This window comes from Acanthisitta chloris, unplaced genomic scaffold (assembly GCF_000695815.1).
Source record: "Acanthisitta chloris isolate BGI_N310 unplaced genomic scaffold, ASM69581v1 Scaffold45874, whole genome shotgun sequence".
Classification (NCBI taxonomy): Eukaryota; Metazoa; Chordata; class Aves; order Passeriformes; family Acanthisittidae; genus Acanthisitta; species Acanthisitta chloris.
In genome coordinates this window covers 1-13,820 of record NW_008668478.1, presented here as the reverse complement: position 1 = coordinate 13,820, position 13,820 = coordinate 1, and the positions used below count along the sequence as shown (strand labels likewise).

The 13,820-nt window shown below is 40.6% G+C and overlaps 1 protein-coding gene across 1 annotated transcript; it reads right to left on the bottom strand.

The window, feature by feature from the left end:
- Positions 1-7,138: 7,138 nt before the first annotated feature.
- Positions 7,139-13,008, bottom strand: CDCA7 (cell division cycle associated 7). Its single transcript, XM_009072892.1, has 9 exons — positions 12,928-13,008; positions 12,417-12,521; positions 10,710-10,964; positions 10,258-10,335; positions 9,368-9,556; positions 8,815-8,955; positions 8,343-8,492; positions 7,628-7,764; positions 7,139-7,319 (listed from the first exon to the last, which is right to left on the bottom strand). Exons 1-9 carry the CDS (start codon positions 12,991-12,993, stop codon positions 7,289-7,291), a joined length of 1,152 nt encoding a protein of 383 aa, XP_009071140.1. The 5' UTR covers positions 12,994-13,008; the 3' UTR covers positions 7,139-7,288.
- Between the last annotated feature and the right edge of the window lie 812 nt (positions 13,009-13,820).

Genomic DNA, 13,820 nt, shown 5'->3' with positions numbered 1-13,820 from the left:
CCTTTATGTGAAAGGAGTTTTTCCTATTTAATGGACATTTTTGAAAGATCTGCATTTTCTCCCTTGGTTGTTTAGTTTAAGGAAACCTGGAGAGTCTTGGGATTGTTAGCTCAATCTCCCATTCAGACTCCTTGCTGTGGCCAAACTGGGATTTCACTGGAATGAGCACAGTGCAGTTACCAACTTGTAACTGTCTGTCATCAGAACAGCCTCTCTGGCTCTCACCAACATGCAACCATCCTATTGATACATTCCCTCCAAGTAAGCTGTAGGCAATTAACTCTGCATAAGACCTCAGGACTTACATCCACCTTAGCTGCTTCTTCACTCCATAACATCTCTATTTCACGAGAATTAACATTTGCTCTCATACCGTCCCTTTATATCCAGATTTCTGCTGTGACAGATATGGAGGAGCCTCAGCCTCACCAACACTGGCTGAAAAGGACCTGTGCTTCCATATAGGCTGTCAAACAAAGCATAACCTCCCTCATCTCACTAGTGGTGGCATTTGGTGACACCTCCTAAATGACCCTTGTACAAAGAGCAACTTCGAGACAGCTTCTCTTCCCTCCTTGTGCTTTTGGTGCTCCATGTTCCAGAAATACACCAACCAAAGCACCACAGAGCTCAGTACACCTACAGGTAAAAGCAACAGCAATGGTGCCCTGCATTACTGGAGTCTGACACCTCTTGCACCTCTCCTCTTTCCAGTGACTGTTTTCTGGGGGATGAGGTCAACATGGCTTAGGTGCCATGCAAACACCAAGAAAACATTGCTCAGAAACTGATGCAGAAAGAGGTTTAGGTGTTTTTAACTATGGAGAGGAGTTGAGTGTTTTGTACAAACTAAGCCATTTATCATAGGGACTTCTGAGAATTCCTTTTACAAATGTTGCATATTGTGCAGCAAGCTGTGGCATACTGGGAGGTGCAAGGGATCTCCAGCAAGGCTATCTCGCAGGGAACTCTGAAATATGGCAGGAATCACATCTTGTGGATCCCATTGTGTTAAATGTATAATGTGATATGTCTACAGGGAAAAACAGAAGCTAGATTTCAGCAGTTAGGCTTAATTAGTGAGTTAGCTAAGCCTGATATCAGCCAAACTGTTCATCTCATCCATAACGTGCCTTCACAAACAAACCATCAGATGCTAGACATGAGATTTTGGAAACTGGACAAACAGGTGGGAATAACAAAATGGTACCTAACAGACTGCAATACTCTCAACTCCCTTGCATTCACTGTAATGCATAATATACTTAATATCAAGTATATCTATGAAATAGACTAACTCTGCTTGCAAGGAGGAGGGGTGTGTATCTCCGGTCTGTGCTTTGAAGGGGCACAGAGAACAAAAAGAAAGCATTATTCCTTAACGTAGGTAAGTCTGCATGTCTTGATGAAAATTAATTGTAATCACGTTAAGAACAACAGAGTGTTAATTATTTCTAAACCAGGCTTGAGCTGTGTGAGCGAATGGGGTCTTGGCTTGCAGCTATAGGGTAAGTGACTTGTTTAAGATCATACTAGCAGGCTTTGACAGGACATGGTATCTGTGTTCTGTAATGGGCACAGAGATATCATCTATACTGGTATACTTTTATTTACTGGAGGTGTTCTTCAGAGCTCTGTAGTACAGATGCTGTTTTCTAGCCACACCAACCATTTGAAAACTAGAAGTTACTTCTCCCAGAAAAAAAACTAGGATTATATCAAAGCATTTCAATTCCTCACAACAAAACTCTGTGCTTGGTTTCCAATACTAAAATTGTAACATTGCAACTTTTTCATAAGAATTAAATGGAAAGAGAAATAAAGGGGGAAGAAAAAGCTTTTAGAGTGTTAACTCTCCACGGCAGGAGGAAGCCAGCATGGGCATTGAGCTCGGCACACTCATTCCCTTCTCCCTGCTGAAAGGGACACAAAAAGAACTCTGGCTAAGCATTTATTTTTCTGCTAATGTGAAAGTTTTCTTTTAAAGAGGAAGCAGATTGAACAGAGCACGAGAAAAGAATTTGACTCTGGCTTATTTCCAAAGGGTTTTTTTTTTACTGATGATTCACTGTTATCACTTGTATTCACATTACAACCAGCCTCAAAAAGAAATACCCAAAACTGAAACCAACCCCCCCAACAACAAAAAAACCCATAGCACAAAAGCACTAAGAAATAGGATCTTTCCTACTGCTAAATTCTGCTAATAAGCTGTATAAGAAGAGAATCATGTAAGATAGAGTGCCTATGTTCATTCACATTTGAGTAGGAACATTGCTAAGCCTCTAGATCTGGAACTTTAGAGCACATCTAAAGATGGTGAATCTCCAAGGTATTAAGCAAAATGGTTGCACTGATTGAACCTGTTTTACTTCAGCTATGTAATAAAATAGAAAACATCTAAATCACAGAATCACAGAATCATCAAGGTTGGAGGAAGCCTCTAAGACCATCGAGTCCATCATTAATCTGCCAGTATCTCTGAAAAAGTTTAAATTTTCAGTATAGTCTTTCCTGTTGTTTTCTTTTCAAACAGGAGTTTGTTTGGATATTTAGGAAGAGACATAACTGCTACTTCTCTGAAAACATGAACAATAACAATTTTGATATTTGCAGGAGACCTCTCCCCCTCAGCCCTAGTGTCAGCCAATTGGGAAGTTTATGTAGCAATTCACAATCATACCCTGAGCATTTGAACTAAAAGGAGGTAAAGCAAGGCCAAAAAGTGCTGGTAGAGTTGCTTTGTTACTGTATGATTAAAAGATGAGGAGGTTTGCCATAGGCTTCTGTTACTTACACCTCTTGACATAACCTAGTACGAAATTTCATTCTACCTTCAATGCTATTAACAGACAAGAAAGGATATAAAGCTACCTTGAGCCCAAACACAAATCTATAATTGCAGTAACGTTTTGTTTGTGCTTTCAGGAGTAGGTGTTTTACCTGTAGATATACGCCAAGGGAAAGACTCTTAGTAGGGCTCAACACAGCTGGATCTACAGTTCAACTGATTTTTTCTTTCTAGTTCAAGTGATCAGCACAAATACTACTAAAATACTACTAATAAAGAGACAGATACAATGCCTTCTTACCCCATCCTGACCATACTATGACTTCTGGTTTGTCTTTTTCACCTGAAAGAACTGTCTGCCATCCCTGATCAACTGTAGCTGGAAGACAGCCTGTATCAAAGAGTAGCAAGGGATCTGGTTTAATATAACTGTAGCTCCATGCTCTTGGCAGGTTTTGATACAAATTCAATATCCACAACTTCTTATAAGTATCAGTCACAATAGGATTCCTAGTTCCCTTCTTGCCTCCCATTCTCAGGACTTCTCTACCACTAGCACTGATCATGACATTTTTGAGTTAAAATACAATTCCCCTCCTGTTTGCCACTCCTAAAGGATTTGTGGGGATTTTTTGACATCCATTTGGGAGTCTCAGGCCTATTACTTGAAAGAAGAGTGAGACCCAAGCATGAACATGTGGTGTGGCCCTCTCTTCAGTGTTTGGAGGTCATACAGTCACCTATATCTATGACAAAGCCCAGCATTACCTGGGTGCTGGTGTTTAGGACCTCATAGACTGGCCAGCCTACACTTGACAGAGAAAGCTGTGTCTTTTTACTCACCTTAAGTTGCTTTAGAGGTCAAGAACATCAGGCAGTGTTTCCAAGATCTCCACACCAGCTCATGCCATTAGCTGTGCAAGAGCTGCACTCACAAAAAGGCATTAGAGAACAAACTGGATTATGCCAGCAGAGGTCAGTGGGTGACTCTCTTGCCAAATGTTTCAGATGCACATTACATATTACAGATGGTTTCAAAGTCAGCTATGTTCCCTCACCCTGGAACACTTAAAGCCATTCTTTAACTAGATGCAACCATTCTGCCCTTTTTCACCCCGTTAGCCTACCCAGGCAAATGATGATGATGCTTTAGTATGTTATCATCTCTGTACTTTTCCAAATATGTTTTTGGGTTCCTGGAAGACAAAATAAAGGTGTATCAGCACATGGGGTTAGGAAGGAAGAGGGGTAGTGTCCAAAGCTAATGCCTGGATCTTTTTCCACACTTCCACTGCAGTTGCCTATAATAATGCAACTAGTTAAGCAGCCAAATGTGTTCCTCAGGAATGTTTAGTGTATGCTAATTCAGCCTGTGAAGCAATAGTGCCATGCTGGTTTGTTAACTTACATATAATGATAAAAAGTTTGTTTAATAGGTAATTTTTAATAGGTAATCCTTTTTTTGGGATTTGAAGACACTTCAATGTTTGGCTTAATTAAAAAGCAAGTGAAACAGGGAAGAAGTAAATGACAATATATATACACCAGTCTAAGAAAATATTCTGATTATAAGAAGGTTATGGCCAGTTTAATCAGGATATGCTATACATTCATTTTAAGTTATTATACCAGGTTAAAAAGTTTTATCAGACTTTGGCACAAGATCACCTGGCTCTAAAGCTGAGAGTAGTGAGGGAATATCAACTCATGCAGCCTTTTGCAATAATAAATTAGCAGTCATTTGACCTCACACATAAGCTTGATTCTTCTGTTCCTCCTTAAACAGCAATACTTTCCATGTACCTTTGTTTTTTACAGCTGACAGGATTTTTTCCTCTTGAAGTTTCTTAAATTGCTGCCCATTCACAGCAGATATAAATCATGAGCTCTTTAACTGTTTGTCAAGTTAACATCAACAGTACTTAGGTAGCTGTGGTAGAAGGGCTCAGGGAAAAAAGTGTATTGAGACACCTGAAAATCATCACATAAAAAACCCCTACACAATTACACACAAATTTATTCTCACATCACCAGCAGTGTGATGAAAGGCAATGCATCCAAATACAGCTTTTAGGTGAGAGTAACAATATGAGGATTTTACCAGTAAAGCGTATCTGGGACAGCTCAGTCACTGCTCATCACTTCTTTCCTGTTTCCTTTCACTACAGGCCAGCTTTGTGTAATCTTTGCCACAGTCTCATACAATTCCCCTCTCTAGACTCAGCTATGCCAACGTGAAAGCAGCACAAGTATCAAAAACAGTCTTTACCATCAGCCTGCAATCAAGGCCACTCAGGTAATAACCTGGTCCAGGAAAGAGCTCCTGAGAGAAGTTACTGAAGAGCTTGTTTTGAAAAAAAATCAAGTAAAATTTTAAATGGCCAGCACCTGTCTTCAACTTGTGTCCAAAATGTCATCTTCCACACATCCCTGTCAGCTCACAATGTAGGCACCTAGTTTTAAAAACAAGTAGAAATAAAAGCAGAAGAATAAGCACATAGCACACCTGCCCTGAGGTAAGCACTCTATTTCAACTCTCACAGGCTAGTCACCAGGCACCAAACAATTCAATCCAAGCAGCATGAATATCAGAGTAAGCCTGGTTCAGGGACACAGGGCTGGGGAGAATAAGATGTCCAAGTCCCACTGCTCCCCCAGGTATGACGGGACCGACCAACTCCTTTATTTTGCAACAGAAGTTTACCTGAGAGGTGGTAAAATACAAATACAGCTCTAACAAGCTTTGTATAAAACAGTTCAGAGGCAAGAAATTCTAAACATGAAAATTTTATTTTCCAAATGGATTTTTACAGAACATTGGAGATCCAAGTAAATCTAAATACAGCAGTCTCCGTAATATGCACAAGGGTTTGCTTTTACCACTCTAGCAATCAGAAGGCAAGCCAAGCAATTAGGAAGGAAAAAACCGTCACTTTTGTCTGTCAGAACATGTATTTCTAAAATGAGTTCCTTCTTCACAAAATGTACCTAGAGGGAAGAACACACTCCACCTCAGATTGCACAACTATTCACACTATCACAACAGAGACGATGAGAGAGATGATTTATGAAACAGAACTGCAAGTCTAAGACATAAATATCTTTTGTTTCTAAATTCCTCTCTCCTCCCCTCCCACACACACTGATGCAACTCCCAGAAAGGTATAAACTGTGGATCAGTATGTCTACACACAGTGCAAATACTGTGCAAGCTAAGAAGTCTAAACCCATGTTGATTCTTCTGCTGTTCCAACTGTACATTTATAACATTGCATTTTAAACCTTATAGAAAGCTTACACAGTAGTTTCCATAACCAAACTAAGCACATTTACACACTTTGTGGGTCTCTGGATGCAATTTTCATGGCACCTTCTTTTCCACAGCACTGAGTACAGGAGAACACATGCACACAGCATATTGGAATCCTTCAGCTCCATTTTGGCTGTACTTATTGTTCAATAACATCATGCGAAATAGCCTTCTACAATCAGATGGAGCCAGATACAGAAACAAGCATCGCCCTTTTTCCTGTTAACCAAATTAAACAGGTTACCACCTTTCATCCACTTGTGGGTGACCAATAGACACGTGAACTACTACCCCTCTACTTAACCAAGGCCTGGTCTGGAGGCATCTCTCTTCCCCAGGACCATTGCTGATTCTGTTAAACAGTTCTGCAGTTGCAGCAAGAGCAGGGAGAAGAGAACCCACCAAACCTGTAATTTAACAAAGGATATTTTCTGTTTTAGACAGAATGGTCACCCACAATGACCATTCAGTATGTTCACATCACTGTCACCAGCAGGCGATGCTAGTGCTGTGGAAACTCTCAGCAATGGTCTCATTTGACAAAAAAAATACTAAGTGCCATCTCTAACTGCTTCTGCTGCATTTTTTAAACTCAGAGAATCTCCTTTAAAATGGCCAGTGTGTACTTTAAGTATTTTATAAAACCAAGTATTAGTGCTTGGAGACTGCTCAGCTGCAACTTTTAGGACTTCCTTGTTGAATTTAAGAACATGCTGTGGTTTTTGAGAATTGTGCTTCTATCTGATCATTAACGTTCAGTGTCTGTATTGTAGAATTTGGCTGTTTGGTTATGTGGAGAAAAGTGCCCTGAGTTTTCAGGACATCTCTATCATTTTGTGACCAATTTCAAAGCATAAGTAAACCTGCAGCACAGATCACTGCATGAATAAAACTCACGGCTTAAAGTCCCACCTTCTTTACAGAAAGAAACCCAACAAAACCAAGGACTGATACTATTACAAAGTTGTTTAAAGAGAAAACAACAGCCTGTGGGCAAAGACCTTCATCAAACAGTTTTCCCAAATAAGACTTATACTGAAATAAATGCAAGTTCTTTATCCTCTTTTATCCAAAAGGGGAGGGAAGGACGGAAGGCACTTTGTAATCTCATTTGTTTAAACACTTCACTGTGTAGGCAATAACATGACATTGGTGAAAGAGTATGTAATTTAAAGGCAGTCAGAGCTTCAGTCTTCCATTCCAAGTTCTTGTTTCAGACTGAAAAACAAGTAGAAACAAGAGTTAGCTTGCAGTAAAACACTGAAAATTCTTTAGATACGTTATTGGAGGCCCTGACTATAAACACACTGAAGCTGAGAGCCAAAAGACAGAGTGGATATACCACTTGTTTTGGTTAAGAATCAGCATATCAAAAAATCATATGGTAAAATCTCAAATGATGAAGGGAACACAGACTGATCCTAAGATTTACCTGAGAACTAGGATGTGGACAGTGCTGCTGTCTCACTTTTGAGATGTGTATCCCACTTAAAGAAATCACGTCACCGACACAATGGTATCATTACCTTTTTAAGTAGGCATGGACATTGTCAAAGCCATGGTACTTGGCCAGATGGACCAGGACACCTGTAGCACATCGGCCATCTCGTTGTCTGCAGAAGCTACAGTTGCAGATTCCACGACATGGTGGGCACCTCCATGTCTAGACAAAAGAGAGACAAACAGCCTTTGTAACCAAACCGGAATGCCAGGTGTAATTCACACTCACAACTCAAGTGTCCTGCTCCACACTGAGTTCTGCTGTGAACATCAGGGCTGCAGTTGTCTAAACCAAGGCAAGAGTACAAATTCTTCAGTCTGTAGAGGATTAAACTCTCCTTTGCCTGCCTTGCACATAACCACAGGAAGCATTTCACTCTACTTAACTCCTACACCACAGCCCGCAACAGCAGCATTTTGTCCACAATACATTTTCTTTCCATAGGCCATTAGGCACTAATGCAAGGCAAAGAGAACACTATTCTGATGCTCAAATACAAGAATATTTTGGCTGCTGCTCTGCTCTCACACTTTACTCCTGCAAATAAAGTTACAAAAGTAGTAAATACAACAAGTTCTACACAACACGTAGTTCTGTGATTCAGGTTGAATCAAACCAGGACTGCATTATATACTACAGCACTGCAGGCAGCTCCCTTGTTAAAACACATCTGCTGAGTAACCAACACACCTGGCTGCTCAAGTGAAGCACCATAAAGCCAACATTCAGAATTGTCTTACCGGATCCAGCAAGGCTGTTCTGACATCTTCCCCATATCTGTTGCGGAGGCAGGGCCCACAGAACTGGCCCCGCACTCCTATACAATCAGGGTTACGACAGTTTGTCTTGGTGTCTATGGTTTTTTGGCGACACTGATGACAGGTGGATCCCTAGAACACAGGAAAAAGAAACAAGACATTTTAAGATGGCACTTTAGTTAGGGGAATAGAGTATTTAGTTAGGGGAATAGAGTATTTTGCAAAATCTCTTTGGCAGCTAGCAGTGCTTATCCTGAGAGAGAAAGCCACCTGACAAGTTTGAACCAACTGTTTTAACACTGCATCTTCAGTGTTTGTTAGTCACTTTCCTTCCTCTCAAGTGAAGAGGAGTCTGCTGTATTAGATGCTAAAACACACGCAAGGAATAACATGAAAATGACACATGAAAATGACTTCACAAAGTACACGTTTCATGCAGCTGGAATATACTTACCATAGCCCTGTTATATACTTTTTCTCTTGCAGAGCCACAAATATTATTCAGCTCTTCCATTGTTATGTCCTCAACTGGGCGCACGATGTGTGGAAAAGCTATGGCACCACGGTGACCCCTCCTGGGAGTTCGGGCTTCATGCTGAATAGCAAAGACACAGTACTTTCAGTATTAGTTTTGGCAGAAACTCTACAAAGGTGAGGATCTTCACAGCAATGCCAAAGTCTCAAATACCCATCCATATATTTAAATAACATGTAACACACATTTGCACAAATGGATGCAGATTTAGCACCTTCACTTGATCTGTCACTTTCAGAGTGCAGAGATGCTACTGATCTTGCTTAATTCCTGCTAGAGTGCAAGAGGAAGTGATTTTTCAAGGATAAGGGAGGGGAAATGGAGAATACATACAACATGCTATTTTTTGCACTTCCTCCCAGGCCATCACATACTCATAAACCTCAACAACTTTGTATGAATTGCTGTTTCCTTGAAGGGATACAAAACCACCTTCACAAGCCACAACAGGAGAACTAGATCCTCATCATACCTCCAGGTGTTCATCAGACATCTTCCTCCTTCTCACTAAGATGTATCGGTCATCATCTTCCTCTTCTGGTAAAGGAGTAGGAGGACCTTCAATCAAGGACCTGGACCTTGTGTGAGGCCGAGAACTTCGGTCTGGGTTCCTCCTCAAAGCATGTCTGGGCAGTGAACGCCTTGGAAGTTGCTTTGGTCCCTGGTAAAATTTAAAAGCCCCTAATGAAACAGGCAAAAACCTAGACAGCTCCTGCCATACTGAATTCCTCCCCAAAAGATGCCTTCCTTCTGTTTTTCCCAAAGACATGTCTATCCCCATCCAAGTCAGAAAACATGAGGTAAAAACATCCTAGGCAAATTCATCTTGCGCATATTGCTAGTCACAGAGAAACAGTCAAAAGCAAGTCTGTGTCCATGGCAGCAGAACCCATGTCTATGAGGAGTTGCAATTTTAGTGTTGTTCCAATCTTCACACAGCTTACAGGTAAATCAGCAGTGAAATTCATTACCCTGCTGATTCACAATCCAAACTTCTGTAAGGTTAGAGTAAATGCCAGGTGTTTCTCAAGGCTCCAAACTCACACAATATTCAGGCCTGAGCCATCCTCCTTAACTCCAGCCTTTGTATATATATTTACACAGCACCTTGTTCAGTTTTATTGGTCTGTGGAGACACTTAACCTTCATTAATCAATCTGTCCTGCTTTATATGGTGGCAAATCGAAAGAGGATACCCATGAGGAGGCACAGTGAGAATACCTGTTTTTAGGAAGCAATAAAATTCTGAACTGGACTTTGACTTGCATGGTTTATTAAGTTTTTTGATTGAGAGACCTGTTTTGTGGGGTCAGAATTTGGCTCTTGGAAATCTCAAGACAAATATACTAAGTTTATACTCACATGACTGACAGCTGGCGATGATTTCTTCTCACCAAAGATACCAGAAACATTTTGCAGATCAGCCATTAGTTTTGCAAGCTAACAAGAGAAAGGGAAAGGGAGCAGAGCCTTAAAAGGGCGTTTATGTGCTCTTACAGACTCTTAGGGCAACTGGGTAGAAACACAATTACTTATAGGAAAAGCAGTCACTCCAGCTTTTTACTTTTATGTCTTATGTTCTAGTAACTACAAGTAATTTGGAAATGCTCAAACGTATTATGTTGTTAGGCCTGTAGCCTATGGACTTTCATATGCCAGTGGATATATAGTACCAGATTTATAAATTAGGAATGCAAATTCCTATTAAGGCATTCACATAAATCCCATTAGAGTTAATTTAAACAAAGAGGTCCCCCAAGAGTCGAGGGGGAGGAGGGAGAAAGGGAGTCCCCAGGGAGACACTGAGTACTTGCCATTGCTTTGTTTTCCTTTATGTTTAAAGCTCTTTTTTCTAAAAACATAGCACCCTTCTCTTCAGTGTCAGAGTCTGAATCTAGAGCAGGCATCAGCGTTTCAGGAGGAGATTCCACCTCAGCCTTCCTCCTCCTCTGTGATCTTCGAGGTGAAAACTTCATGGCCACTTTTAGAGGAAAAGAGTTTTTCTGCCTTCTCCGAGCTGCCCCACTTTCAGCAGGCGTACGATTCTCCTCTGTATCAGACTCCAATTTCTGTTAACAAACCAAAATGAAAGCATGTAAATCCAAAAGAGTTGCGCTGCAATTAAATACAGTCAACGTTTTGTTTGGGGGGTGGTTTAAAGAGGCTATCTAGCTGAAATCTAGACACCCGGTCCTAGTCCTCTAGTATATCTTGGAGGGGGAGCAGAAGAACAGGGGAGCACAGGGATAAAAACTTCTCAGGGAGAGTCAGACTGCACTGCCACAACACATCAGAAAAAGGAGCTTAGTTTCAGCTGCAGCAGTCTTAGCTGTCACTTGCAGGTCTAGCGACAAAGATCGTGTGTGCGCGTGTGTGGTGAGAAAGAGAACTGCCTTTAAAGGGATCGATTTTGCAACATAAAGGATCTGGCTGTAGAAAAAGCCACTAGGCAGTTCTCTGCACATGGTCAAACCCAGTTTTGTAAGCTGTCAATGAAAGTCATCTCACAGTATCAATGATAGCAAGTGAAAACTTCCTTCCAGAGCAAACCAATGAAATAATTACAAATAAAATCCCAATATTTTCTTATCTTTGAATTCTGATGCCTTGCTGACTACATTTCCAAGAACCAAAGGTGCAGTGAGGATGGAAATTAGTTTCTTTAGTTAAAGTCCCATTTTTACAATAGGCTTTGACTTTTCCTTTAGACTCAATAAGACAGTCTTATACTGTTCATCAATAACAACAGACATCAAACGGCAATCCTTACTTGCACAGGGTTTTTATTAAACCAGGTATATGATTCTGGTTGCCCATTATTTGTAGTTATTGATTCCTTTTTCTTACATATCCCTTCTGGCTTTGTCTCCCACTTACTCTCTTTACTACTGTGTATTATTTAACTCAGACATGTCATCTTCCAATCAGACTCACTTTTTTCTAGCATGTTCTAGCATGGTTATTTTTTCTAGTATGTTTTTCCTCAGCATGTTCTGAAGCTATGACAAACCTACTTTTTGCCAAACATGGTACTACTGTCTTCTCTTCTGCACATCAACTGTTGGTATTGTTAAGCAATAAAACAGAACTTACACTGATGTCAAGGAAAAACAGGAAGGTGGATTTCACCACCTGTCACTATACTTCTACTGTTAAAGCAGCACAGCACTCCGTGTTACACTGCCAGAGTGAAGATCTGACTGCATGTCAAGAGACACAGACATTTTTCTCAGGGTTGCTGGAGTCTGTGGGCTAGCTTAAGAGTAACATCTGTCAAAGCCAGTTTTAAGAGGTATATTTCAAAACACATGACAGATTTCTTTCTGAACTTGCAAAACTCAGAATCTTGAGAGCTTTTTACATAGACAAAAATTAACTTTTGGCTACTGAGACTGTATATTAAATAAAATGATACTTCTTTCTGAAACATTTGACCTTCAAGCTGAAGCTGTGATTATTTTCCAATTAAGAATGTGTAAGAATTCAAGTATAAAACTTCAAAGTAAAGTCAACTGTCTTACCAGTGCATCTTGAACCTCATTTTCTGAAAAGCCACAGGATTCATTCTCAGAGGCTTCATGAAAAACTTTTGCCAGTTCTCTAATACTCGACCTAAGCTTACGTTTCTAGGAAGAATAAAAGATCCTTTAACAGAAGTTGCACAGAAAATTATTCACATTTACAAGTGCAGGATAAGCAAATAGCTTTTTTAATAAAGAAAAAAAAAAGTTAAGGCATTTAACTTAACAAGGGGTTTCAGAACCACAGCTGCAAATTACTAGGCACTTTAGGTTAGGTGACATTTCAAGTAAGTAGCTAATCTGTTTCCAACAATTACCACCTAGAAGCACAAGTGAAGAATAAAATGAATTACAGCATGTAGCATGGATTTATAACTACTATATAAAAACATAGGCAAAGCAAGTAGTTTTAATCATGCACAAAACATTTACTAGCTTTACCAGCTTTATGTTTTTACAAGCTTTACAAGTGCTGCACACAGTGTTTTATTTGCTCTTGTACTGTACTTACTGTGTTTGCAAAATTATCAGAACCAAAACTGTCACAACTGTCATCAGAGGATGAAGATGTTTCCATGGGAATCAGTTTGGTGTTTCGGAAGGCTGTGAAGGTTTTCCTTGCTGAACATCGGCGCTGCAAAAGGACAACAGCAACACCATGAATAAGAGACTTACTGTAGCATATTTAGCTTTTCGTACCTTTCTATTGAAATTTAAGAGGATTTTAGGATGTTTAGCACTCTTGAATTCAAGTCAGCAGAACAACTAGCAGCTTTGACATAAATACCAGAGTTAGAAATGCTCTTTTGCTCTGATACAATTCTGATCATTGTTATAGCTAAGTTTTGTTCAGTATTTAAGAGTAGTTCTTTGATGCAAACAGACAAGTGGAAATAGATGCAGAAATAATTCACAGACAGTGGTGGGAAACAGTACAAGTACATAAACAGTAAACAGAAATCCACTTTGGTTTATTACTTTCAGTTTGACGGAAGCACTAAACACTCTGCAGCTGTTAAGGCAAGGCCGAAGGATCACATCCACAGGAGATGTGAAACAATTACTGCAGACGCAGCAGCTTGTTAGTTCGTCATAGTTAGTTCGTTAGTTTTGTCACCAGTTTGGAAGGTCATCTTGGACGGGCTATAAGTTTTTCTTTCCCAGGGAATGGTTCTACTGGTTATGACCCATTTTAGCTCTCGCGGGTGGCAGCTACCCGAAGGCCAAGGCGGCAGCGCCCAGGGGCTCAGCCGGACGGGCCGAACATCGCATAAACCGGGCTGAATCGGGAACTACCCGGGGCACCTCGGGGCCCTCCGTCCTCTCCTCAGCTCTGCTCGCCGATTTTCGCTGCACAGAGCCCGACGCGGCCCCAGCGCAAAAGGGTCTGCGGGACCGCCCAGC

Coding starts and splice junctions, on each gene's coding strand:
- CDCA7 (XM_009072892.1), bottom strand. CDS start 12,993: ATGGAAACATCTTCATCCTCTGATGACAGTTGTGACAGTTTTGGTTCT. Junction 12,522..12,927: donor CTGATAATTTTGCAAACACA/GTAAGTACAGTA, acceptor TATTCTTCCTAG/AAACGTAAGCTTAGGTCGAG. Junction 8,956..9,367: donor TGTCTGATGAACACCTGGAG/GTATGATGAGGA, acceptor TTTGCTATTCAG/CATGAAGCCCGAACTCCCAG.